Raw genomic sequence first — 12,399 nt, 5'->3', positions numbered from 1 at the left:
ACAGGAAATTAATAGAATGATAAACGATATCAATAGAGGTATATCATACAACTATTATGGCAAAACACCTGTCGGAAGGAGAAGAAGAACTTACAGTTGCTGTTCTGAATAATCTACTTCGAAGACTTGATGGTACCGGTAAGCAGCAGAACTTTCAATATCATTGAAATGAGAAGCTGTGACAAAACGAGAAAATTCCTTTAAAAAAAAAAAACAAAAAAAAAAAACATGTAAACACGCGTTTCCCCAAGATCGACATCTAAATGACCAGTCCATATTTTGAACTTCTCGAATTGCTCACGCTGAATAGTGATGATTATAAAGCCGTTATTTCCTTGTTTTACAATTTTCCTATGTTTGATTACGCGTATAAACTTTCATGTTAATCTAATTGCAGTTGGTGAACCAGATATTCCAACTTCGAGATTTACAAGACAGGAAATTAATAGAATGATAAACGATATCAATAGAGGTATATCATACAACTATTATGGCAAAACACCTGTCGGAGGAGAGAAGAAACTTACAGTTGCTGTTCTGAATAAACTACTTCGAACACTTGATGGTACCGGTAAGCAGCAGAACTTTCATATCATTGAATGAGAAGCTGTACAAAACGAGAAATTCCTTAATAAAAAAAAACATGTAGAACACGCGTTTCCCAAAGATCGAGCATTAAATGACCAGTACATATTTTGAACTTTCCCGAATTGCTCACGCTGAAATAGTGATGATATAAAGCCGTTATTTCCTTTGTTTTACACCTTTTCCTATGTTTGATTACGCGTATAAACTTTCATGTTAATCCAATTGCAGTTGGTGAACCAGATATTCCAACTTCGAGATTTACAAGACAGGAAATTAATAGAATGATAAACGATATCAATAGAGGTATATCATACAACTATTATGGCAAAACACCTGTCGGAAGCGAGAAGAAACTTACAGTTGCTGTTCTGAATAATCTACTTCGAAGACTTGATGGTACCGGTAAGCAGCAGAACTTTCATATCATTGAAAACGAGAATTCCTTTAAAAAAAAAAAAAAAACAAGAAAAAAAAAACAAAAAAAAACATGTAGAACACGCGTTTCCCCAATGATCGAACACTAAATGATTAGTCCATATTTTGAACTATCTCGAATTGCTCACCGCTGAAATAGTGATGATTTAAAGCCGTTATTTCCTTGTTTTACAGCTTTTCCTATGTTTGATTACGCGTATGAATCTTTCATGTTAATCTAATTGCAGTTGGTGAACCAGATATTCCAACTTCGAGATTTACAAGACAGGAAATTAATAGAATGATAAAGATATCAATAGAGGTATATCATACAACTATTATGGCAAAACACCTGTCGGAAGCGAGAAGAAACTTACAGTTGCTGTTCTGAATAAACTACTTCGAAGACTTGATGGTACCGGTAAGCAGCAGAACTTTCAAATCATTGAAATGAGAAGCTGTGACAAAAGAGGAAAATTCTTTAAAAAAAAGCATGTAGAACACGCGTTTCCCCAAAGATCGAGCATTAAATGACTAGTCATATTTTGAAACTCTCCGAATTCTCATCGTGAAATAGTGATGATTTAAAGCCGTTATTTCCTTTGTTTTACAGCTTTTCCTATGTTTGTTACGCGTATAAATTTTCTGTTAATCAATTGCAGTTGGTGAACCAGATATTCCAACTTCGAGATTTACAAGACAGGAAATTAATAGAATGATAAATCGATATCAATAGAGGTATATCATACAACTATTATGGCAAAACACCTGTCGGAGGAGAAGAAACTTACAGTTGCTGTTCTGAATAAACTACTTCGAACACTTGATGGTACTGGTAAGCAGCAGAACTTTCATATCATGAAATGAGAAGCTGTACAAAAGAGAAATTCCTTAAAAAAAAAAACATGTAGAACACGCGTTTCCCCAAAGATCGACATAAATGACAGTTATTTTGAAACTCTCCGAATTGCTCACTGCTGAAATAGTGATGATTAAAGCCGTTATTTCCTTTGTTTTACACCTTTTCCTATGTTGATTACGCGTATAAACTTTCATGTTAATCCAATTGCAGTTGGTGACCAGATATTCCAACTTCGAGATTTACAAGACAGGAATTAAATGATAACGATATCAATGAGTATATCTACAACTATATGAACACTTCGCAGAAAAACTCACGTTCGAATAATTCGAAGTATGTACTGGTCAATTGAAATCAGGTACAACTATTTGGCAAATACAGCATGTGATTTCTTGACCGTTAATATTACATTGTGTTCTGAATTAATCTATTCGAGTACTTCGATGATTACGTATATGAAGTCAAACTTTCATATTATTTGAATTAAAGAAGTGACAAAAGGATTCTATTAAAACTTAAACATGTAGAACGACCGTTCCAAAAGTCGAACACACATGACTTATCTATTTGACTCTCTACAAGAAGTTCCTTCGTGAATATAGTGATATTAGTTCTTTTTTCCTTTGTTGTACTTTTCCTATGTTGATTACAGTAATATACTTTATTCTATCTAATTCAGTGGTGACCAGATATTCCAACTTCGAGATTTACAAGAAGAAATAATAAATGATAGAAGTATCAAAGAGGTATATCATACAATATTATGGCACACCTTCGGGGAGAAGAACTACAGTTGCTGTTCTGAAAATACTCATTCGAACTTGTAGGTAACGGTAGCAGCGAATTTGATATTTTTAAATAAAAGTAACAAACAGAAGTTGCTTTGTTAATACCAATATTATTTGAGGTGTTGTACATGGTTATACAGTACTCATTTATTTTAAACGTATACTAAATATTCAGTAATAGTACTGTGATTCAAATCTCCGTTTTGAGTGAACCTAATAATACACGAATGTTCATGAACATATCGATCGATACAAAAAACTTCGCTTTTCTACATAACTGTGTGTTCTTCGAATATTGATTGTGTTCTATTTTGATTCCTTGTCTGTCTTGTTGTCCTATGCCTGTATTACCAAAAATACATAGTATCATCTCACTCTAATTACAGGTGTGGAACCAGATATTCCAATTTCGAGATTTACAAGAGAGCAAATAAATAAAATGATAGACGATATCAACAGAGGTATATCATACAATTATAATGGATTACGACCTATCGGCGGTGAGAAGACACTCACAGTTGATGTTCTGAATAGATTACTTCAAAGATTCGATAGCACTGGTAAGGAACAGAGCATTCATATATCTGATTTGTATTTTAATTTCAAATTATAAATAACCTGTGTTAATGAAAATCAAGCAATTGATGATGTGCGTTTGTGTTACGTATATGCATGTCTTCAACAGTACTTCAAATATATATTTGGTAACTGTAGTAAGTAAATTGTACTTGTGGTGATTTATTCTACTACAGTACGATACTGTTCTTTGCAGGAAACTGTGAAACTCTCCACATGAATTCACTATTAAGAACGTCTGTGACAAAAGAGAAAACTTCTTCTATAAAATAGACATGTAGAATACGCGTTTCCCCAAAGATCGAGCAAAGACTCACTAGTGCATATGTTGAACTCTCCCGAAATGATATCCGCTAAGGTAGTGATGACATAACGCCGTTACTCCCTTTGTTTTACACATTGTCCTATGTTTGATTACGCGTATATACTTTCATGTTAATCCAATTGCAGTTGGTGAGCCAGATATTCCAACTTCGAGATTTACAAGACAGGAAATTAATAGAATGATAAACGATATCAATAGAGGTATATCATACAACTATTATGGTAAAACACCTGTCGGTGGTGAGAAGAAACTTACAGTTGATGTTCTGAATAAACTACTTCGAAGACTTGATGGTACCGGTAAGCAGCAGAACTTTAATATCATTGAATGAGAAGCTGTGACAAAACGAGAAAATTCCTTTTAAAAAACCAACAACAAAAAAAAAACATGTAAAACACGTGTTTCCCCAAAGATCGAGCATTAAATGACCAGTCCTTATTTTGAACTCTCCCGAATTGCTCACCGCTGAAATAGTGATGATATAAAGCCGTTATTTCCTATGTTTTACACATTTTCCTATGTTTGATTACGCGTATAAACTTTCATGTTAATCCAATTGCAGTTGGTGAGCAAGATATTCCAACTTCGAGATTTACAAGACAGGAAATTAATAGAATGATAAACGATATCAATAGAGGTATATCATACAACTATTATGGCAAAACACCTGTCGGAAGCGAGAAGAAACTTACAGTTGCTGTTCTGAATAATCTACTTCGAAGACTTGATGGTACCGGTAAGCAGCAGAACTTTCAAATCATTGAAACGAGAAGCTGTGACAAAAAGAGAAAATTCCTTTAAAAAAAAAAACAAAAAAAAAAAAAAAAAAAAAAACATGTAGAACACGCGTTTCCCCAAAGATCGAACACTAAATGACTAGTCCATATTTTGAACTCTCTCGAATTACTCATCGGTGAAATAGTGATGATTTAAAGCCGTTATTTCCTTTGTTTTACAGCTTTTCCTATGTTTGATTACGCGTATAATCTTTCATGTTAATCTAATTGCAGTTGGTGAACCAGATATTCCAACTTCGAGATTTACAAGACAGGAAATTAATAGAATGATAAATGATATCAATAGAGGTATATCATACAACTATTATGGCAAAACACCTGTCGGAGGAGAGAAGAAACTTACAGTTGCTGTTCTGAATAAACTACTTCGAACACTTGATGGTACTGGTAAGCAGCAGAACTTTCATATCTATGAAATGAGAAGCTGTAACAAAACGAGGAAATTCCTTTAAAAAAAAGCATGTAGAACACGCGTTTCCCCAAAGATCGAGCGTAAATATTTTAAACTCTCCCGAATTGCTCACTGCTGAAATAGTGACGATATAAAGCCGTTATTTCCTTTGTTTTACACCCTTTTCTATGTTTGTTACGTGTATAAACTTTCGTGTTAATCCAATTGCAGTTGGTGAACCAGATATTCCAACTTCGAGATTTACAAGACAGGAAATTAATAGAATGATAAACGATATCAATAGAGGTATATCATACAACTATTATGGCAAAACACCTGTCGGAAGCGAGAAGAAACTTACAGTTGCTGTTCTGAATAATCTACTTCGAAGACTTGATGGTACCGGTAAGCAGCAGAGCTTTCATATCATTGAAACGAGAAGCTGTGACAAAAAGAGAAAATTCCTTAAAAAAAAAAAAAAAAAAAACATGTAGAACACGCGTTTCCCCAAAGATCGAACACTAAATGACTAGTCCATATTTTGAACTCTCTCGAATTGCTCACCGCTGAAATAGTGATGATTTAACGCCGTTATTTCCTTTGTTTTACAGCTTTTCCTATGTTTGATTACGCGTATAAACTTTCATGTTAATCTAATTGCAGTTGGTGAGCCAGGATGTTCTACAATAAGTCTAGTAATTTTTAATGGAAAATGATTTAATGAAAGAGGGACATAATATATCTTTAAGTAGAACGGTTCAGTTTGCTTGTTCTCCTAACATTTTCATCCTGTAAATGTTCCGATTTCAGATTTCATTTTAATGTTGATGCATATTTTAAGGCGGACAAAAAAGATTCACACTGGACGATATCAACCGAATGTTGGAAGGATTAGGCAAAGGCGAGGCCTACAACACTGAAGGGAAAACTGCAACTGGTGGAGAGCCAACGCTTACAATCGGAGAGCTGAAACAAATTGGAAAAGATTTAGTAGGAGCAAGTAAGGCTTTGTTACATACATACCGCCTGTTTAGTGTTCAACCCGTTTACAGTTGGACACTACGCTTCCCTCTTTGATTGTGTCTGACGGAAGAGGGGGAGAACTCTGTGATAAGCAGTTTTAAAATCCTACCAGGACTGAACTGTTTTGATATCTGTCTTCTGGTCTGTTTCGTCGGGCCCTTAAGGGTGTTTCTCTTGTTGCTCTGTCTTCTGAAAAGGCATTGAGTACATACGTTTTTGGTTCTAAAGGTTTGCTTTTTATATATTTATACACGAGTATTTTACATGCCATGCCTTTTTGTTTCCATTACGTGTGTTAGAGATTCACCTGGAGGGGATTACTTTTATTTACACTTTCCCGTATCTTTGGAACATGGTGGGGGTAAGAGTGAGGTTGGGTGCGCACCATAAACCGGTTTAAGCTCAACAGTGGTGTTTTTGCCACTGACCGTTCCAAAGCGGTGCCCAACTGTGTTCCTTTGTTTGTTCGTTTTGTCCTCATGTGTATGTGTGTGTGTGTGTTTGTGGTGTGCACGTCTGCGTGCTGTAGGTTTCGTTTTGGGGAGGCTGCGATTTTGGTACGTGGCGTTCCCTGTTTGATATTTGTCTTTGTTTTTTTTTAAATACTTCTTAGCTCGACCTTTCGTAGAAAAGTAGAGCTATTGCACTCACCCCGGCGTAGGCGTCGCTGTCGCCATTGGTTAACGTTACTGATTTATAAAGTAAAATATCCCTGTACATGTATTATCAAAGCTATTGACTTGAAACTTGAAATAAGTATTTACAATAAAAGTTTGCACCAGGAGAAGCAATCTCCATGAACTGATTTTATAAGTGATCGAGTTAAACCCTTTTTATTTGAAAAGCTCTAAATCAGAGTCAAGCACTGAGAAAAGTCGAGCGTGATGTCTTAAGGACAGCTCTTGTTATGAATATGGTGTAACCGATATCATGCACTAATTTAATTAAAGTGTCATTGTAATGAACATAACATATATTATTTTCGTGTTTAATCCAATGTTTGATAATTGTTTTCTCATGTACATGTATCTGTCATGGTATGACTATTCGATTAACAAAATAGAATGTACCATAAAATGCACTGTTTTGATTATCTTCCTTTGCGACATTGACTTCATAATTTCATGTGAAATATTGAAAGTAGCATTTCTGTGACTATTAAATTATGTGTAGTCTCTATTAGGACAATAGCATTTTCTGTTTTTAAGATAAAATTTAGAACCTTATGGAACACCAGCTCTTTTGTAAATACGTAATTATCATTTTTATAACAGAGCTCGGCTTAAATAAGTGTGTATGTGGGAGGGGTGAAGGTGGGGTTGTTATTCTATTTCCTCCAATTACTAGACATTTCTTGACCAAGTTGGTTTCCTTTTTGAGCATTTCATCACAAACTGTACTATTTAGTCCCTTATTGTTGACATGCTTTTTCCATTTTATCATTTGCAGCACCACCACAACCACTTGATAGGAATTTTACCTTTGATGAAATTAATAGAATGCTGGATGGAATGGATGGTGGGAAAAATTATAATTACCAAGGACGTGAATCCGGCCCAGGAGAAGCAGCACTTACTAGAGACCAACTGACAAGATCTTTGGTCACTTCGTTAATGCCAAATTACAACATACAAGATGTTTATAATATGTTGCGTGGCATGGATACAGGAACTTTATACAATTACCAAGGAAATGTAGCTGCTCAAGGGGATAGAACTTGGCTAAAAGACCAATTACAACTTCTTCTCGTTTACCTGCTTGGTTTACGTGAGTAAAAACATCATTTCAGTAGCATTAGCATTTACTTTATAACTTTGACGCCTAACTTAATTCTAAAGTTTCTTTAACAGGATGTGCAAAAACGTGAATAATTTTGCTTAAACTCAGTTCCATTTAACTTATAGATACAAATGGCAGACTAATTGTGTACTAAGTGTTATTGAATGCAATAGTTTGTATGCCTCCAGGTTGTGGGTGCTGTAGTTATGACATAAAACAGTGACCAAGGACGTAAACTAATTATCGTAAAACATTGTTGGAAACATGTCCAGTACTCTTTTACATTGAAACAGGTTATGAGAACGTTGCGGAAAATAAGCCGGCAGAAATTTCAAGCGTATATGACCCCGTTTGGACAGGTGACAAAGGAGTTGACGGAAACAGAAATCAAAATATGTTCTATGACTCTTGTTTCCATACTCGTTTCGAGCAAGACCCTTATTTCATGGTTGACCTAGGAGCAGTTTATGATTTAGACACTATTGTGGTTTTCAACCGTCAAGATTGTTGTGGTAAATATATTTTTCATTTTATATTTCCACCTTTGTTTTAAAGGGAAAGACAATGTTGTCATAACTCACTCATTTTAAGAATTGACGAATTTTCAAAATTAATAATGTAAAAGTTCATTTTAATAAAAATGCGGATTTATTTATTTGTGTAAAATAATTTTTCATTTTTTCCAGCTGTAATGAAAGCAATTACCACAATCTGACTAAAGTACTTGATCTTCTAAACGAAGATCTGAGAATGACCCATTCACATTCGTCTTCTGTTTATTTTGGATTTCCAATATTGCTATTTTTATTTTCGCAAATCTGTTTGTATTTGAACCAATCAGACGACTTGTAAGAATGTCAAAGAGTAAGGAAAATCTTCAGTCAGTTCAGGGTTAACCGGCTATCTGACTTGACGTCATAAGAATTGTAAATATGAAAAACCCACACTTAATATAGATTTTTATTCTTACAAAATGTTGTAAGTAAGCCTTCTGATTGGCTAGCGGAAGGGTCGTCAGAACGAGGCTATCAATAGCACGTCTTCAGATTCTAAGCGTAGCGTAATAGGATATGTACTTTAGTCAGATAGGCACTTACCATGTTTCACATCTTACACTGAAGACAAATTTGTAAATGACGTCATAAACAGACTTGAATTGCTGCCTCAATGATCAGCCATTTTCTTAAGCTTCAAACTGATAGTGGTCCGTTTCTGAAAATTCTTTCAGCCTTATGCAAGGAAGAATGTTTAAAGTTGGACCTCTATTGAAAACGATATGACATTTTGAAATTTAAGGAAATGGCTGAGCATAGAGGCATTTGTTTCAGTGTGTCATTTTCACACTGCTGAATTAATTATATAGCAAATAACCTTTTAAATAGATTGATTAATGATTTATGTTTCTTGAGTGTAAGATGTAAACATAGAAATGATTTCTTTCATTATATGTGGTAACAGTTGAAAAAAAAATGCATAAATGCAGTTTAAATATGTATCTGGGTTTTCAATAAATCCGCCATTTTGATTTTGAAAATTCTTTCACTTAATTCAAATGGTTAGTGAAATTCTTGCAGACGGAATTAACACAGAACCATATTGCTTTTCCCTTTTAATGGAGTTCAAAGTATCAAAATATTTCGTTTAAAGTTAATCTTTGAAATAAACAGTTTTTCTATGTTTATTTGAAATTACATTCTGCAGAAATGACATACATATAACATTGCTCTCAATGGAACTCTACTGCCCTCACAAACATATGAAAGCGGCATCGGATAATAAAAATTATTTATTATAAGGACATAATTACTTTGAAACAATTCTATTTTTTTTTGTTATAATTTCAGAAAATAGAGCTAACAACCTTGAAATATCTACTGGTTTATCACAGTATAATATGACCGTTCAAGACGTTATTCCTGACCCAATTGGTTCAATTGGAATGAAACGATTTATGCAAAAACCGAGTGCCCGATATGTAAAGATTCAGAAGAAAGATATGAATCCTGGTTACCTTCATCTTTGCGAAGTTGAAGTTTATGGAACTTACAATAGAGAAGGTAAGATATACTGTTAAACACATTGAAACAAGTCGACTTTACTTCATTTTGAAATATTATAATTTAGAATAAAGATTTAAATACTAAAGTTCAGCTATTGACATTATATTATTACACATGTCTCGCCTACATACACGCCCTGATTCTCTAATATATTTTCCAACGAAATGTTAATATGATAGCAATTAAAAGGTATATAAGATATAAAACGTTTCTTCCATCAACAGATATTTGCAACACGTCACCATGCTTGAACGGTGGAACTTGTACAAATATACCAGGATATTTGTGTATCTGCGCTACAGGCTGGACGGGCTCTCGCTGTCATATCAGTATGCATGTTATATATAACTGTTTCGTAACATCTATTTGTTGAACTTTCATTTGAGATCATGTTAATTGGGATGGGGTGGGGGCGGGGGTGTTAATCGTCACACCGACACAATTTGGTCAAAAGACGCCTTTTCGAGCTTTTGATGGTGCAGGATAACCATAGGTACACCACTGAAGATTATTTCATCACGTGCGGGCACTAGGGTAGAACCATCGGCTCTCTGTAAGCTATATGGCGTCTTAGATGAAAAATTCTACACCCGAAGCGAGGTTTCGAGCCAACATTGTTGAGGTGCTAGTGACCTTATCCACTGGGCAACGGAGTCCGCTAGTTTGTATTAAAATAAGAGATACGAACCCACATACTGGCACACATGTAGCTGTTACCACACAAGTAATTTTGCAAATTGCCAGTACGTTTAATGCTTTGTTTTAGTTTGAATTCAAGATAATACAACACGTTGAATATTTATATTCTATTTGGCAAGTAATACTTCTTTAAGTTAGATTTAAGTTAATATTAAAAAGATATAATCAATTAGTGAAAAATGACACATTAAGTGCAATATTTATGGGAGTTAATTTCAAAAATCGTTTTTCAACGCGAAATAATGTAAGCGCAGTTTCTTATAACACATATTTCTAATATGAGTTAAAATATTTTAATTTGAAACTTTTAGGATGAACACACGGGGTTTTTCTCCCGTAATTTGTAAAGTGCGAGAAAACCTCCCGCAGGGGTTCCAATGGTATTGTAAAAACCCCACTGGAAAAAAAATACTCTCATGGGAGAATCGACTTTGAAATCGTCCGGAGAGTTAACGGCCAATTATTTCTCTTTGAGACCTAAATAATTGTTAGATGTCAAAAAATCAAAGAAAATCAAAGATAAAAGGTAGATGAGTTTGCGATAATTCCAGATTTGCAAACTAAATTCGGAGACTGTTATATGAGAAATGTCACTTTTCACTTTCAGGTACCGATAACATCGCCTATGGTAAACGAACCGAGATGTCTAGTTTGTATCAGTATAATAACATGTTCTCTGGCGATAGAGGTGTTGATGGCAATACAAGCGGAATACTGGAGCAAGGAGTTGGCAATACTTGTTTCCACACGGATAAGGAAAGACGCCCTTACTGGAAGGTAGATCTAGGGGCCGTGTATGATCTGCAGAGAATTGTCTTGCACAACAGACTGGACTGCTGCAGTAAGTGGTATTCTTTAAAACTTTAATTAAACAGCGAAATTCAATGATGTTCGAAAATTAATGAATGGGCATACTTTCTTTCTTCTTTTTTCGAATTAATGGGACAAAGATCTGATTTATGTGCACTACCCACTGGTGGGAAAAATCCAACAAAAAAAGTGGGAGTTCCGCATGTCGCCCAACAGGAGAAAAAAAGAAAATGTTGCAGACTGTTTGACCCTGTTGATAGACGGTTTTAAAAATGCATGCCATCATCCCCTCATCCCCGTCCTCTGGCAAAGGGTCGAGTGGAACTCAAAATTCTTAATGACTTTATTGGAGGGATAATTTACAAGAATCAGTAAGATGTGTGTCCACTTAATATAAACTCTTTTTAAGGTCGGCATTTTATTCCCACTCATTGAGTGTACGCACGCATTGAGTTAACACTAATAAACCTACGTTAAACCTAACCGTAACCTTTTGTCAGTATATTGTACACTCAATACGTGCGTAAATTCAATTCCTTTTTACCATTTTGCCTGCTGACGGCAAGTAATTCTGCCTTTGCGACTTGTGCAGACCAAGATCAGCCTGCACATCCATGCAGGCTGATCATGGTCTGCACTGTTCGCTATCTAGTCAATAAATTTTCAGTTAACACCCCTTTGAATAGTAAATGGCATTGCCCAGATTGAATGATGGACCAGACCATTTTAGAAATTTAGCAGGGTAAAGGTTAACTTGTTATTACAAAGGAAGATTCATTTTTTGTTTAGCTCATCATGTGAACTGTTTATCTTTTTTTCCAGCTGATCGTGCACATGACATAGAAATCCTCGTGGGTCTCACGAATGATGATCTGACCCCGATCTATTACCAACCTGGTAATTTGGGGCCTATGAAAGAAATCAATGTTCCCTATGGTACAGAAGGCCAATTTGTTATGATCCATATCAAAGATTTACGGCCTGAATATCTGCACCTCTGTGAAGTTGAGATATACGGCAACTTTTTGAGAAAAGGTAATGCAAAAACATTTACACGTTTGTTGTTGATATAGATCAAATTTTTAATAGATAGAGAATATTAGGTTACTGTCTTATAAATTTAAACCTATCAAGTGAGTCGAAGAAAATATATTTTTTTTTCGTAGACGAACTTGATAAGTTTAAATTTATATGACACTCGTTACAGTAACCTAATGTTCTATTTATCGTACCTTCTGAGCTAGAATCATTTTTAATTAAGATTCAAAATTTACCACCAACTAGATC

At 34.8% G+C, this 12,399-nt stretch overlaps 1 protein-coding gene across 11 annotated transcripts in view; it reads left to right on the top strand.

The window, feature by feature from the left end:
* The window catches only part of LOC123532644 (uncharacterized), a 90,700-nt gene that overhangs the window by 55,233 nt on the left and 23,068 nt on the right, over positions 1 to 12,399 (top strand). For 9 of the 11 annotated variants that reach the window (XM_053517791.1, XM_053517796.1, XM_053517798.1 and 6 more), the window contains 13 exons: positions 398 to 571; positions 817 to 990; positions 3,679 to 3,852; positions 4,116 to 4,289; positions 4,564 to 4,737; positions 4,973 to 5,146; positions 5,583 to 5,741; positions 7,214 to 7,531; positions 7,837 to 8,055; positions 9,388 to 9,600; positions 9,828 to 9,932; positions 10,910 to 11,143; positions 11,935 to 12,147. In XM_053517791.1, coding sequence (XP_053373766.1) covers positions 398 to 571; positions 817 to 990; positions 3,679 to 3,852; positions 4,116 to 4,289; positions 4,564 to 4,737; positions 4,973 to 5,146; positions 5,583 to 5,741; positions 7,214 to 7,531; positions 7,837 to 8,055; positions 9,388 to 9,600; positions 9,828 to 9,932; positions 10,910 to 11,143; positions 11,935 to 12,147 — 2,505 coding nt within the window. The remainder of the gene's footprint in view (positions 1 to 397; positions 572 to 816; positions 991 to 3,678; positions 3,853 to 4,115; positions 4,290 to 4,563; positions 4,738 to 4,972; positions 5,147 to 5,582; positions 5,742 to 7,213; positions 7,532 to 7,836; positions 8,056 to 9,387; positions 9,601 to 9,827; positions 9,933 to 10,909; positions 11,144 to 11,934; positions 12,148 to 12,399) is intronic. The other 2 variants (XM_053517793.1, XM_053517795.1) reach the window with 2 other exon arrangements.

The sequence above is a fragment of the Mercenaria mercenaria genome, chromosome 11 (assembly GCF_021730395.1).
Source record: "Mercenaria mercenaria strain notata chromosome 11, MADL_Memer_1, whole genome shotgun sequence".
NCBI classification, from domain to species: domain Eukaryota; kingdom Metazoa; phylum Mollusca; class Bivalvia; order Venerida; family Veneridae; genus Mercenaria; species Mercenaria mercenaria.
The sequence above is the reverse complement of the archived record's forward strand: the minus strand, read 5'-3'. Positions and strand labels throughout refer to the sequence as shown.